The following is a 14,410-nucleotide window of genomic DNA, read 5'->3' as shown; positions in this document are numbered from 1 at the left end:
TAACACAGGTATTAGGGCAATGTGTCTGATATATAAGTTGATGGACTAAACTAATGTACTAAAAGATTCTGAGGATCACAAAGCAAAACTCAACTATGTTTCGTACTGATTTGGAAATATCTCTGTATTAACTCATTAAAAAATACAACAGGTGTAATCTATTATGCTGAAGGATGATGTATATTCAAGTGTTGACAGTTTCTGGCAAGTTTCACCCAAGAATCTGCTGGTGATGGTTTCCACACGAAACTATTAGTAGTGCTTGCCTCCAAGGAGGTGCTCTCCTGGTCAGCTGAGAAATGAGAGTGGACTGGAGACTTACTTTTTGCTATATACCTTTAAAAAACTTGCAAATATCACTTATTCAAAAAAATTGATAACTTATATTTTAAAAATCCTTCCCAGCCTAGTCTTATGTTCAGCTGAATTGCACATTCATAGTACTAGGCACTTACAGAGAAGGTAAAGAAACCCTTAAAGAGACTAATGAACATAAAAAGGAAAGAAGCCATAGTATGTAATGTACAAAGAAGTAAGTAGAGGTACCAAATCTAATTCATTACCACCCTTCCTCTGTCCTCTACCAGTTCTTTCTCTCTCAGGATATTCATGATTGGCTATATAATGACTGTTTTAAACTATGACTTGACTGATACAGGGCACCACATTTGCAAGTGTCCTGGGAGAAGTCATAAAGAGTTGACTTGGACCTGAGAGCATTACACCAACAAGAAGTAGGCACTGCAGAAATCCCACCCTTTGGGCTTGGAGGCAGTGACTGAGAAGGTGGAGATGGAACTGGCAGGGCCAGTGAGCACCAAGCCCCTTGAGCCCCTGAGGGTAACTGAGTTGGCTGGTATGCTGGCAGACATGTGATGCAGCAGGCCGGTGTTCCGCATTCAGGATGCCTGCGGAGTGCTGTTCGTGTCCATGTTCTTCAGGTCCAAGGACGATGACAAGATGGTCTTCCAGACAGAACCTAAGGAAATCAATGGTCATACCTCTGGTATTAAAAAGGCTCTGTGGTGATAAACAGATCCTTTCAGCGGGCGATAAAACCGTTCTACTTCGGGATCACACTACTATGACAGAGGTGAACTCTCTAAGTTTTGATGTCTTCAGTAGTATGGGATGTAGTCCCAGGGAGTGCCTGGTAATGATGTATGGACCATCTGTTGCTTTTCATGGTGCGGTGAGTTTGGACTCAAATCGTATGAAGCTCCTGCAGCCATCAATTCTGCATCTCTTTGCCCTGAGAATTTCTTGTAGCAGCATGTGAAGGTTTTAAACCTTATAAATATGATTATGATAGTGAAGATGAATTAGAATCCTACAAAGGACACTTTGGTCCCATTCACTGTGAGGTTTAGGTCTGATGGAGAACTCTATGCCAGTGGTTCTGAAGATGGAACATAGAGACTGTGGCAGATTATGGTAGGAAAACCTATAGTCTTTGAAAAGGTGTGCTTCCTGAAGATAGTCGTGAGCTGGCAAAGCTGAGGATCAGTTTTTCAGAGACAACAGAAGAAGAGATAGAAGAAATTGCTTCAGAGAATTCAGATTCCATCTAGAGTTCAACTCCTGAAGTTATGGCCTGAGCGTCAGACAGATGCCACAGATAGTACACAACTTACAGACTAAAACAAGCAGAGAGAAGCATCAGCCTCCGAGTTACTCTCTGCTTAAGGCAAACATGAGCAGTAAATAATGAGGAATATGAATAAGCTCCAGTGCTAGAACTTACCAACTCGGTGATACCCATGAGTGAAAACATAAGAGTATTAGATTAAGACAGATGGAGTTATACTCGTGTAGTCTGATGGTCTGTTGTCTTTTTAATGAATATATGTAAGCCAACATTCAATTTCTCTTATTACAGTTAGATTTCTGGTAGCTGTTTCTGTTATTATGAAGAGGGGAAATGTATTGGTTTATTTTTCTGACTCTTCTCTTAAAGCAGAAAGTTGGGTTTGTTTGTTTGCTTTAATTGTAAAGAAGAGGGAATACATGATAAAGCAACGGGTTTGACATCTCTTTCATTGTACACTACTTCTAATTGTTGTGCCTTGTCTCAATAAAATGCCTCTAAAACTAAGACATCCCACCCTTTGTCAAGGGGCGGTCCTTTAAAAGTGTTTGCACTGTGTTCCTGTTGATCTTCTCCAAGGTGAGTGAGTCAGTCAGGGCAAGGATTTATTTCCTACCAACATCTAATTAGGCCCAGGTGGTGCAGTGGTAAAGAATCCTCCTGCCAGTGCAGGAGAAGCAAGGGACGTGGGCTCAATCTCTGGGTCAGGAAGATCCCCTGGAGGAGGAAATGGCAACCCAATCCAGTATTCTTGCCTGAGAAACCCCATGAACAGAGGAACCTGGTGGACTCTACAGTCTGTGGAGTCAGAGAGTCGGCCACACGACTGAGCAACTGAACACACACACACTTTATTAGCCAGGACAAACTTAACTAATTCACTGTGCAGTTTAAACCAGACATACTTGTTATTTCTTTTACATATATTCTCTTCTGTCTCTATTTGGTATAATTCTTCATTTTTCCAGGGTAAGAAAATCAGTGTGCTGTAGAAAATACACTTACACTTGCCTATTTATCCCAACTTCAAGGGTGAAATAATAAGCATAGTTTTAAGGAAACATTTAAAAATAGTATTATTTTATTGCATGTGAAAAGTCGTCGTGAATATTCTTTCTGTGAACATAGAGAAATATCAACAGTTTTATTATGATTTCTGTATTTTGTGTGTTCCCCTCTTTTTTAAGACTTTTGCTTTATAATCATACATTGTGAAACATGAGAGGTAAAAATGTCCTCTAATTTTCTTTTTAATTACCATGTGCTCTAAAAGGAACTTGAAGCTGGCCTAGAAGTTTATGGTGAGGGATTATAGGTTGCTTGGTTTGTGTTACACTCACATGGAAGCAAATGTTTATTGAATGCCTGAATTTACTCCTACAAATGTAGTTTGGAGTCCAAGTCCAAATTAAAGCATTGTCCATGAAGCATCTGTATATGTTATATTCCTGTTTTGTTTTCTTGTTTGTTTTTGTGACAGTTAATTTTTAAAGAGCAACTTTCACCCAAAAAACTGGGCTTCTTAAATGTAATAGAGCTTGTTGGAGCTCTTAGTGACATTCTCCATGTTGAGTTCAGGGAAGGAGAACAAGACTTGCTGGTGTTTGATGCTGATATGAAGCCTCTAGCCTCTGGTGAGTTGTATTACAGTATGATGCAAACCTGGTGTTTAATTATCTCTGTAAGGACAAGGAAAAGGAAAGCATCATTTAGGTAACAACCTTAATTGTAACCACATCAACCAAACAGATCACCTGTTAGCCTTGAAAATGTTTTGTATATAATGACCTCCTTCCTGATGATGTATGTTGTAATAATGCTGCTGTATTAAAATCTGAGTTTTTAAAGTTTGCTTTCTTCATTGTTTAGAGTTTTTAATAATTCTAAAGAAATACATTTTCTGAAATGATGCTCTCACGGGGAAACACTAGGTAGTTCAGTGGCTCTTAACCCGGTTGTTGAGCACTGAGCAGTCCATGTAATTCTTTTATGTAAGTACAGTATAGTCCATTTAACCAGTCTCCTATCAATGGACATGTAGAGAGTATCCCTTTTTTTGTATTATAAACTATACAGTGTTCAGTATCCTTGTGCCTACATCTTTGTATAGTTACTAGTGTATTTCTGTAGGAGCTGCTATGGTTTTATATATCTGGAATCCATTTTAGTGTGTCAACCTCTTATAATTGTCATAAACATATAAATTTGAACAAAATATGTGATTGGTTTGGGAATTCCCTAAAAAGTAAGAGATTGTATTATGGAATATTAAGTGGTTACATACATTGAGGTTCCATTGTACGTTAGTAGTACAAGTAGTTATATTGTACATTAAGCAACAGTGACTGTTCATAGCTAGAGTTGAACAAGAAATAAATTGAAATCAGGATGTTGAAAAATAAAACCTTTCACCAAAGTTTAAAAAACCTTACCAGACTCCTCTTCCAACCTCCGCCCTCAACATGAATAATGTAAGATCTGTTCCCATCTGGAACTTCCCTTGTGTCTCTCCATACTGAAAGGTCTGCAAAGACAGGTTCATATCTATCATTATCTGCCCAGTGCCTGACACATAGAATGTACTCAGTAATAGTTGACAGATTATTTTAATAGATACACATGGGCTTCTCTATTGGTCATTTCAGATGGAGCTGTGTCATCAGTCAGAAATTCATTTTTAGTTCAACCAGATAAGAAAACAGAAGCCAAAGCTTGTGTGTCCAGTCCCCCTAGAAATTCACTGTCTACTGCTGTTATCAAGGAGACTCCTTGGGATTGCCCTTCAAAAAACCATAAGGAACCAGAACAGAAGATTTTCAAGAAGCCTAATCTGGTGGTAAAACCTTTGCAGCTGGTGAGTATGGTTTGATGTCTGTCTTCATGTACTGGAGATTCAGCATTATGAAAAGTAACTGAATGAGTGTTTCTTTAGACAAAATTTCTGTTTGAGAAAAAGTCTTATTTCTGGAAATATGATTTCTTAGACAAGACCAGAACTTTGGTCTGAAGTCATCTTATATAGCATTTATTCTGGTTTTCAGCCTTTTATATAACTAGCTTTCCTTGAGTCTCATTTCAGAGTTTTCAGTTGGCTTTGAAGAGTTGACTATTGTGTGAGGATGACATTGCTTGACAGACATTGCTTCTCTGTCCATGTGTTTCTGTAGGCTTGAAAACCCCTCAGGGCTTCAGAGGGAAGACCTGAGAAGCTTGGCTGTAGCTGTATTCTCAGTACTGCTGCACGTTGCCCCTGCACCTAGCCTCGGTTGTAGGCTGCTTTTCTCTTTTATTTGATCTCCACACACACAGTTCTCCGCTTTTGTGTTCTCATCTCCTGTTAGGTATTTTGTCATTATTAAGAAATGAGTTGCTTCCTCTTATTCCCTTTTGCCCTTTACACCTGGCTTCTTTCATGGAAGGAAAACATTTTATTTGGAGAGCCTGCTGTATTTTCTAGAGGATGATAGAAAAGCCTAAAGGAAAATAGTATATTTTAGAATGAAAGTGTTTGAGAAGCCCCATTTTCGGTTGGAAAAGTAGTCTGAAATTTAATCCATTCTTTAAAGTTGCCTTTGTTGGTAGGATTGGTTAGGATGAGGCTGTATCTTATTTAGGCTGTAACTTAGTTCACCCTAAGTATTTGAAGCACCATGTTTTCAGTTTTGTGCAGAGCAGTTGTGTGCAACACACTTTTTTTTTTTTTTTTTTTTTGCAGTAGAGAAAAGTATTTATATGAAACGTAATGGCTCAGCTGCAAATAACATTTACATGATGATAATACAGTATTATAATCAATATGTATTATTGTAATATGTAATCAATATTACATGTTGATGTATTACATAGTTAAAAAAAGACAAACAGCTCTTTAGGATTCTGCTATGGCCAGCCTCATTCCAGGATTAGCATCCTAAAACAGTCTTCCATTTCAACTGCCACATTTGATATAAAATAAAGATCAACATCATTTTTTTTTTTTTAACCTTAAAAACATTTATTTCTCACATAACTGTCAAACACAGATTTACAATAAGCCAAGTGCTCAGGGTTTAAGGCTCGTCTCCTGAGCGGCCAGTCACACAGCACTTTCTTTTCTTTTTTTTTTTTTTTAGCTTTTCTCTCTAATTTTATTTTATTTTTAAACTTTACATAATTGTATTAGTTTTGCCAAATATCAAAATGAATCCGCCACAGGTATACATGTGTTCCCCATCCCGAACCCTCCTCCCTCCTCCCTCCCCATACCATCCCTCTGGGCCGTCCCAGTGCACCAGCCCCAAGCATCCAGCATCATGCATCGAACCTGGACTGGCAACTCGTTTCCTACATGATATTTTACACGTTTCATTGCCATTCTCCCAAATCTTCCCACCCTCTCCCTCTCCCACAGAGTCCATAAGACTGTTCTATACATCAGTGTCTCTTTTGCTGTCTCGTACACCGGGTTATTGTTACCATCTTTCTAAATTCCATATATATGCGTTAGTATACTGTATTTATGTTTTTCCTTCTGGCTTACTTCACTCTGTATAATAGGCCCCAGTTTCATCCACCTCATTAGAACTGATTCAAATGTATTCTTTTTAATGGCTGAGTAATACTCCATTGTGTATATGTACCACAGCTTTCTTATCCATTCATCTGCTGATGGACATCTAGGTTGCTTCCATGTCTTGGCTATTATAAACAGTGCTGCGATGAACATTGGGGTACACGTGTCTCTTTCCCTTCTGGTTTCCTCAGTGTGTATGCCCAGCAGTGGGGTTGCTGGATCATAAGGCAGTTCTATTTCCAGTTTTTTAAGGAATCTCCACACTGTTCTCCATAGTGGCTGTACTAGTTTGCATTCCCACCAACAGTGTAAAAGGGTTCCCTTTTCTCCACACCCTCTCCAGCATTTATTATTTGTAGACTTTTGGATCGCAGCCATTCTGACTGGTGTGAAATGGTACCTCATAGTGGTTTTGATTTGCATTTCTCTGATAATGAGTGATGTTGAGCATCTTTTCATGTGTTTGTTAGCCATCTGTATGTCTTTTTTGGAGAAATGTCTGTTTAGTTCTTTGGCCCATTTTTTGATTGGGTCGTTTATTTTTCTGGAGTTGAGCTGTAGGAGTTGCTTGTATATTTTTGAGATTAGTTGTTTGTCGGTTGCTTCATTTGCTATTATTTTCTCCCATTCTGAAGGCTGTCTTTTCACCTTGCTAATAGTTTCCTTTGATGTGCAGAAGCTTTTAAGGTTAATTAGGTCCCATTTGTTTATTTTTGCTTTTATTTCCAATATTCTGGGAGGTGGGTCATAGAGGATCCTGCTGTGATGTATGTCGGGGAGTGTTTTGCCTATGTTCTCCTCTAGGAGTTTTATAGTTTCTGGTCTTACGTTTAGATCTTTAATCCATTTTGAGTTTATTTTTGTGTATGGTGTTAGAAAGTGGTCCAGTTTCATTCTTTTACAAGTGGTTGACCAGATTTCCCAGCACCACTTGTTAAAGAGATTGTCTTTAATCCATTGTATATTCTTGCCTCCTTTGTCGAAGATAAGGTGTCCATATGTGCGTGGATTTATCTCTGGGCTTTCTATTTTATTCCATTGATCAATATTTCTGTCTTTGTGCCAGTACCATACTGTCTTGATAACTGTGGCTTTGTAGTAGAGCCTGAAGTCAGGTAGGTTGATTCCTCCAGTTCCATTCTTCTTTCTCAAGATCGCTTTGGCTATTCGATTTTTGTATTTCCATACAAATTGTGAAATTATTTGTTCTAGCTCTGTGAAGAATACTGTTGGTAGCTTGATAGGGATTGCGTTGAATCTATAAATTGCTTTTTAACTCTCTTTATGTAATATAAGACAGTACTTTTTGTACTTTAAGATAGGTAAGGATCATCTTGGAAATTGTTTTAAAGGCATAACTGTGGGTCTCACTTCCAGATATTCTGAATCACTGAATCTGGGCTACAGCCTAAGAATTTTCATTTTTATAATTTGCCAGATGTTTCTAGTAAAGGTAACTCATGAAATATACTTTAAGAAACATTGTCAAAGTTTGACATGTTACTCAAAGATTTACAGTGGTTTCTTTGTTGTTGTTGTTTTTAATTTGTAGCAAGTAGAAATTAACAAATCCCAGCTCAACTTGGCAGTGGCAAATCATGACATCCCACCAGATGCTGTGCGGGACAAGAAATTATGCAGACTGCCCCCATTAGATACCAGTACCCTCGTGGGTGTCTTTGTGGAGTATATCCTCTCTCCTAGTCAATTCTACATCCGAATCTACAGCAGGGATTCATCAGAGTTACTTGAGGACATGATGATTGAAATGCGGTAGGAATCTGTTATTTTCAATGTATTTTTCACGTACCTTGTTAAATCAGTTCTCAAACATTTTGGTCTCAGGGGTTTTAAAAATTAAGGACTCAGAAGAGCCTTTGCTTATCAGTATTTATTGTACCAAAAATGAAACTGCGAAAATGTAAAATATTGTTTAAAAATCATGATAAGTTCATTTTTCTGAATATAATATTTTTATGGCAAATAGCTGTAGTTGGCTTACTAGAAGAAAGTTGTATTTCAGTATCTGTTTCTGTTTTTAATTTCTTGAGATACATTCTTTTGGTGAAAGTTTATGAAAACATCTGGCCTCAAATAGGTACATAGTTGGGAAAAGAGTATTTTAACAGCCTTTTCAGAAAATTGTGAATACTCTTTTGAAAGTTTATGAAACGTTGACAAGTAGTGGTTTCTTAAGGTTAGATGTAATGTGGAATTTGAACTTTTCAAACCCTACTATGTTAAAATCCATTTTTTAACTTTGCACTTTGAATGGATCCAGTATTAGCTATATAATTGCAGGCTCCAGTGCAAACTTGAAATGCAAGACTTCTTGTTTTAAAATGAAGAATTTCAAAACAGCAGTAGCAGAGCATTATTAGAGTGAGCATTCAGTTCATTTCAGTCTCTCAGTCATGTCTGACTCTTTGTGACCCCATGGACTGCAGCATGCCAGGCTTCTCTGTCCATTGCCAACTGCCAGAGCTTGCTCAAACTCAAATCCATTGACTTGGTGATGCCATCCAACCATCTCATCCTCTGTCACCCCCTTCTCCTCCTGCCCTCAGTCTTTCCTAGGATCAGGGCCTTTCCAGTGAATCAGTTCTTTGCATCAGGTGGCCAAAGTATTGGAGCTTAAGCTTCAGCATCAGTCCTTCCAATGAATATTCAGGACTGATTTCCTTTAGGATGGACTGGTTGGATCTCCTTGCTGTCCAAGGGACTCTCAAGAGTCTTCTCCAACACCACAGTTCAAAAGCATCAATTCTTTGGCACTCAGCTTTCTTTATGATCCAACTCTAACATCCATACATGACTACTAGAAAAACCACAGCTTTGACTAAATGGACCTTTGTCGGCAAGTGAAGTTGCTCAGTTGTCTCCAACTCTTGGCCACCCTGTGGACTGTAACCTACCAGGATCCTCTGTCCATGGGATTTTCCAGGCAAGAGTACTGGAGTGGGTTGCCATTTCTTTCTCCAGGGTATCTTCCCAACTCAGGGATCAAACCAGGGTCTCTCGCATTGCAGGCAGACACTTTACCGTCTGAGCCACCAGGGAAACCTTGCCGAAGGTTTGTCAGCAAACCTTTGTAATATTCTGCCTAGGTTGGTCATAGCTTTTCTTGCAAGGAGCAAGTGTCTTTTAATTTCATGGCTGCAGTCACCATCTGCAGTGGTTTTGAAGCCCAAGAAAATAAAGTCTGACACTATTCCCACTGTTTCCCCATCTATTTGCCATGAAGTGATGGGACCAGATGCCATGATCTTAGTTTCCTGAATATTGAGCTTTAAGCCAACTTTTTCACTCTTCTCTTTCACTTTCATCAAGAGGCTCTTTAGTTCCTCTTCGCTTTCAGCCATAAGGGTGGTGTCATCTGCATATCTGAGGTTATTGATGTTTCTTCCGGCAATCCTGATTCCACCTTGTGCCTCATCTAGCCCTGCATTTCACATGATGTACTCTGCATGTAAGTTAAACAACCTGGGTGACAATATACAGCCTTGATGTACTCCTTTTCCAATTTGGAACCAGTCTGTTGTTCCATGTCCAGTTCTAATTGTTGCTTCTTGACCTGAATACAGATTTCTCCAGAGGCAGTTAAGGTGGCCTGGTATTCCCATCTCTTGAAGAATTTTCCACAGTTTGTTGTGATCCACACAGTCGAAGGCTTTGGAGTAGTCAGTAAAGTAGAAGTAGATGTTTTTCTGGAACTTCCTTGCTTTTTCTGTGATCCAATGGATGTTGGCAATTTGATCTCTGGTTCCTCTGCCTTTTCTAAATCCAACTGGAACATCTGGAAGTTCTTGGTTCATGTATTGTTGAAACCTAGCTTGGAGAATTTTGAGCATTGCTTTGCTAGCATGTGAGATGAGTGCAATTGTGCAGTAGTTTGAACATGCTTTGGCATTGCCTTTCTTTGGGATTGGGATGAAAACTGACTTTTTCCAGTCCCATGGCCACTGCTGCGTTTTCCTAATTTGCTGGCATACTGAATGCAGCACTTGCACAGCATCATCTTTTGGGACTTGAAATAGCTCAACTGGAATTCCATCACCTCCACTAGTTTTGTTGGTAGTGATGCTTCCTAAGGCCCACCTGACTTCGGACTCCAGGATGTCTGGCTCTAGGTGAGTGAACACACCATCATGATTATCTGGGTCATGAAGATCTTTTTTGTATAATACTTCTGTTTATTCTTGCCACCTCTTCTTAATATCTTCTGCTTCTGTTAGGTCCATACAGTTTCTGTCTTTTATTGTGTCCATCTTTGCATGAAATGTTCCCTTGGTATCTCTGATTTTCTTGAAGAGATCTCTGGTCTTTCCCATTCTATTGTTTTCCCCTATTTCTTTGCATGGATCACTCACTTTCTCAAGGCTTTCTTATCTCTCCTTGCTATTCTTTGGAACTCTGCATTCAAATGGACATATCTTCCCTTTTCTCCTTTGCCTTTAGCGTGTCTTCTCTTAGCTATTTGTAAGGCCTCCTCAGGCAACATTTTTGCCTTTCTTTTTCTTGGGATCCTGTACAGTGTCACAAACCTCCATCCGTAATTCTTCAGGCACTCTTAACCATGAGATCTAATCCCTTGAGTGTGTTTGTCACTTTCCACTATATATGTAAGCATAGAGACCTTCTAAGTGTAGACTCAATGGAACATCATGCATTGGTCTTTTGGAAAATACTGGTGCAGTGAGTTATATACATCTTCCAAATGTGGATGTTTCATCACACATATATTTTTTAAAAATCACACTCATTAGTATTTCTGATATCATCAGGAGAGTATTATGTATTAGAAAGCTGTCAAGCTCATAGTGCTAGATGTAACATTTCGAAAATCCTAATTTTAATTGGAAAGGTTTGAATTTTATCATTGACAATAAATACTGTAAATATTTTCCTGGAAGTGACAAGCCCACTTCATTCTTGAGAAAGTGTGTGTCAAATACCCAAATCTGAATAAACATAGTTTCTTAGTGGACCTTTCAAGCAAAAATGGTGTTTAATAGTGTCTTATTCATCTTCCAACTAAAAACAATACTCCACACGCACATACATACAGAACAGCTAGTTCAGTTCACAACTGAAATCCATAAGTGCTTTTCCTTAAGGCAATTTAGGAAGTATTTTACTTGTACTTCCCTTTTTGTTACAGAGAATATTGAAAAGATAGTCACTCTGTGTTTGAGATTTAATACACTTAATAATTTTTATTGCTTTATCATGGACATTCTTAAGTGAAATTAGCCTTTTTTTTCCCTTTAAAAAAATTTTAATTGGGAATGCATGGCAGTGAAAAATGAATGACTGCTAGTACAGTTGAATTGGAGAAGGCGATGGCACCCCACTCCAGTACTCTTGCCTGGAAAATCACATGGACGGAGGAGCCTGAAAGGCTGCAGTCCATGGGGTTGCTTGAGGGTCGGACACGACAGAGCGACTTCACTTTCACTTTTCCCTTTCATGCATTGGAGAATCAAATGGCAACCCACTCCAGTGTTCTTGCCTGGAGAATCCCAGGGACGGGGGAGCCTGGTGGGCTGTCGTCTGTCCGATCACAGAGTCGGACACGACTGAAGCTGACTTAGCAGCAGCAGCAGTACAGTTGAATGCCACTGGTTTGATTCAGCAAAGGCACCTGGAGTTTTACCCTTTTGTAAAACTTTGTAAAAGCAAAGGCACAGTTGCTTTTATACCATCAATGCAAATGTTAACCCAGTGAAAAGGGCAGATAATTATTTTCATAATAATACAATATATTAAAATAGCTTTGATCTTATGAACTATTGAAAGTGTGTCAGGGTCCCAGGAATTTGTAAACTGCACTTAGAGAATTACCACTCTAAATTATCTTTTCTCTATTGAATAATGTCTTTTGTTAGTAAACACTGTATAAAATGTTTATGTTTTCATTCACTAGATTTATTCATGAGCAGCAATCTGATTTTTACATTGGTGTCACATATAAGAGTAATTTATTTTGTATCTCTCCAAAAGCATACTTTGTTTTTTCTAAGTTGACTGTATCACTATATTATATATATTATATATATCACTATATTATATACTGTATCACTATATATATGTATGCTAAGAATACTTGGTATAATGTTACATAATGATCACTTAGTAAATTTCTATTTGAAAAAGTTTATTGGTAAAAAGAGAGGATTTGGACATGAAAAAGAAAATTAATTGGTATCATAATAAGCATTACCAAATCAGAAAAAGTGAGAATTTTTCTTTGCCTTTTGCCAAGACTTTCCTGCTCTTGATACATCAGTAAAAATGATCTTTAATTTTTTTCTTTTTCTATGGATTTCTTTTATGGAATTCTGCAGGCGCTGTTATTCTAATCAGTTGGTTTCTGATCGATATGCCATGCCAGAGTGTTTTATCCAGCCAGGACATCTCTGTTGTGTAAGGATTTCTGAGGATAAGTGGTGGTATCGGGTCATTATCCATCGAATTCTCGGGAAACAGGAAGTTGAAGTGTTCTATCCAGATTTTGGAAACATTGGAACTGTTCAGAAGTCTTCCCTGAGGTTCCTCAAGTGAGTTAATAAATTCATTAAGAACAATTTAGGTTTGAACCACAATGCTGGAGCTGTGGGGGAGTTAGGACCTCTCTTCCTTTTCTCCTGCCTCTCTCCTTTCTACCCCTTTCTTCGTAGTGCAGATTTGGCAAATGGTCATTTAGTTTCACAGTTAGATTACAATCTCGTGTGTTTTCTCTCACATGACTGTGAATCTGAATGGACCATGAGACTAAATTTCATTCTCTTATTAAGAAAATGATGCTTTGGGTCATGCTAAGTGTTGCATATATATATCATGAAGTTTGGATTGTTTCCACCTATATTTTAATTTGATGGTTTCAAAGACTGTTATGTTTTACAAATTTCTTTCTTAGACATTACTGTGAAGTGTTAAGACATTTCATTTAAAAATGCATGCATTAAATACTCTGAAATGGTGTGAAAAACTGAAATCAAGAAGTGGATAAGACTTGCACCACAGCTACTGAAGCCCATATGCCTGGAGCTCGTGCTTTACAAAAAGAGAAGCCACCTCAGTGAGAAGCCCGCGCGCTGCAGTGAAGAGTAGCCGCCACCTGCTGCAACTAGAGAAAGCCCACATGCAGCAAGAAGATCTAGCGCAGCCAAAAATGCATAATTTTTTTTAAAGAAAGGGATAAGAGATTCCATAAACTGCAGTTTTAAAATATGATTAAATATTCATGTATCTGTCTGTTGCAGGTGCTGCTACACAAAGCTTCCTGCTCAGGCTATCCCTTGTTCTTTGGCATGGGTGAGACCAGTAGAGGTATGTTTGTTTGCTTCCCATTTAATAAGCAAACATTTGATGCCAAGATCTTCTAAGTTCTCTGGATAAAAAAATAAAACATGAAAAAGAAAGTCATTGTAGACAGTATGGGAGAAAGGCATGTAGACAAAAATAATTGTACTGTGTCAGATTTCCTAGGGAATTTTATAGTGTATGATAGAAATACAGAAGGAACAGCCCTCGTTTCTGTTCAACGTAATCAGAGACAGTGTCTTAAAAGAGGTGACATTTGCATGAAATTTTGAAGGAAGATTAGCATCATAACTGAACAAACAAGAAAGGCATTCCAGGCAAAGGAAGAGTAGCATGAAATATCTCAAATTTGAGGAGTTTTAAGTGGTTCTGTTTGGCTATGTAATAGAGGATGAGCTGCAGTTGCTGCCACTGCTGCTAAGCCGCTTCAGTCGTGTCTGACTCTGTGCGGCCCCATAGACGGCAGCCTACCAGGCTCCCCCGTCCCTGGGATTCTCCAGGCAAGAACACTGGAGTGGGTTGCCATTTCCTTCTCCAATGCAGGAAAGTGAAAGTGCAGTCGCTCAGTCATGTCCGACTCTTAGCGACCCCAGGGACTGCAGCCCACCAGGCTCCTCCGTCCATGGGATTTTCCAGGCAAGAGTACTGGAGTGGGGTGCTGCAGTTGGTGCATGGCAAATGATGTCAGAGAAATAGGAGGCTAAGGTGGAGACCTGCAGCCATGTGCAGGAGTCTGGACATTGTCCTTTATTTTTAAAAAACGTTTTATTTTGTATTGGCATATAGCTAGTTAACAAACAATGTTGTGATAGATCAGATGGACAGCAAAGGGATTCAGCCATACATATACATGTATCCATTCTCTCCCAAACTCCCGTCCCATCCAGGCTACCACATAACATTGAACAGAGTTCAGTTATCTTAGGTTAGGTTGGATATCTGTT

At 38.7% G+C, this 14,410-nt stretch overlaps 1 protein-coding gene and 1 pseudogene across 16 annotated transcripts in view; both read left to right on the top strand.

Moving 5' to 3' along the window:
* Nucleotides 1–14,410, top strand: part of TDRD5 (tudor domain containing 5) — an 85,226-nt gene that overhangs the window by 47,630 nt on the left and 23,186 nt on the right. For all 16 annotated transcript variants that reach the window (XM_086343572.1, XM_086343577.1, XM_086343581.1 and 13 more), the window contains 5 exons: nucleotides 3,069–3,222; nucleotides 4,234–4,442; nucleotides 7,693–7,913; nucleotides 12,488–12,700; nucleotides 13,406–13,472. In XM_086343572.1, coding sequence (XP_086199698.1) covers nucleotides 3,069–3,222; nucleotides 4,234–4,442; nucleotides 7,693–7,913; nucleotides 12,488–12,700; nucleotides 13,406–13,472 — 864 coding nt within the window. The remainder of the gene's footprint in view (nucleotides 1–3,068; nucleotides 3,223–4,233; nucleotides 4,443–7,692; nucleotides 7,914–12,487; nucleotides 12,701–13,405; nucleotides 13,473–14,410) is intronic.
* LOC147356290 (serine-threonine kinase receptor-associated protein pseudogene) lies at nucleotides 882–1,598 on the top strand (annotated as a pseudogene).

This window comes from Bos grunniens, chromosome 16 (assembly GCF_055505025.1).
Source record: "Bos grunniens cultivar Pamir isolate PY7600 chromosome 16, Bosgru_T2T1.0, whole genome shotgun sequence".
NCBI classification, from domain to species: Eukaryota; Metazoa; Chordata; class Mammalia; order Artiodactyla; family Bovidae; genus Bos; species Bos grunniens.
This window is presented reverse-complemented; position numbering and strand designations above follow the sequence as displayed.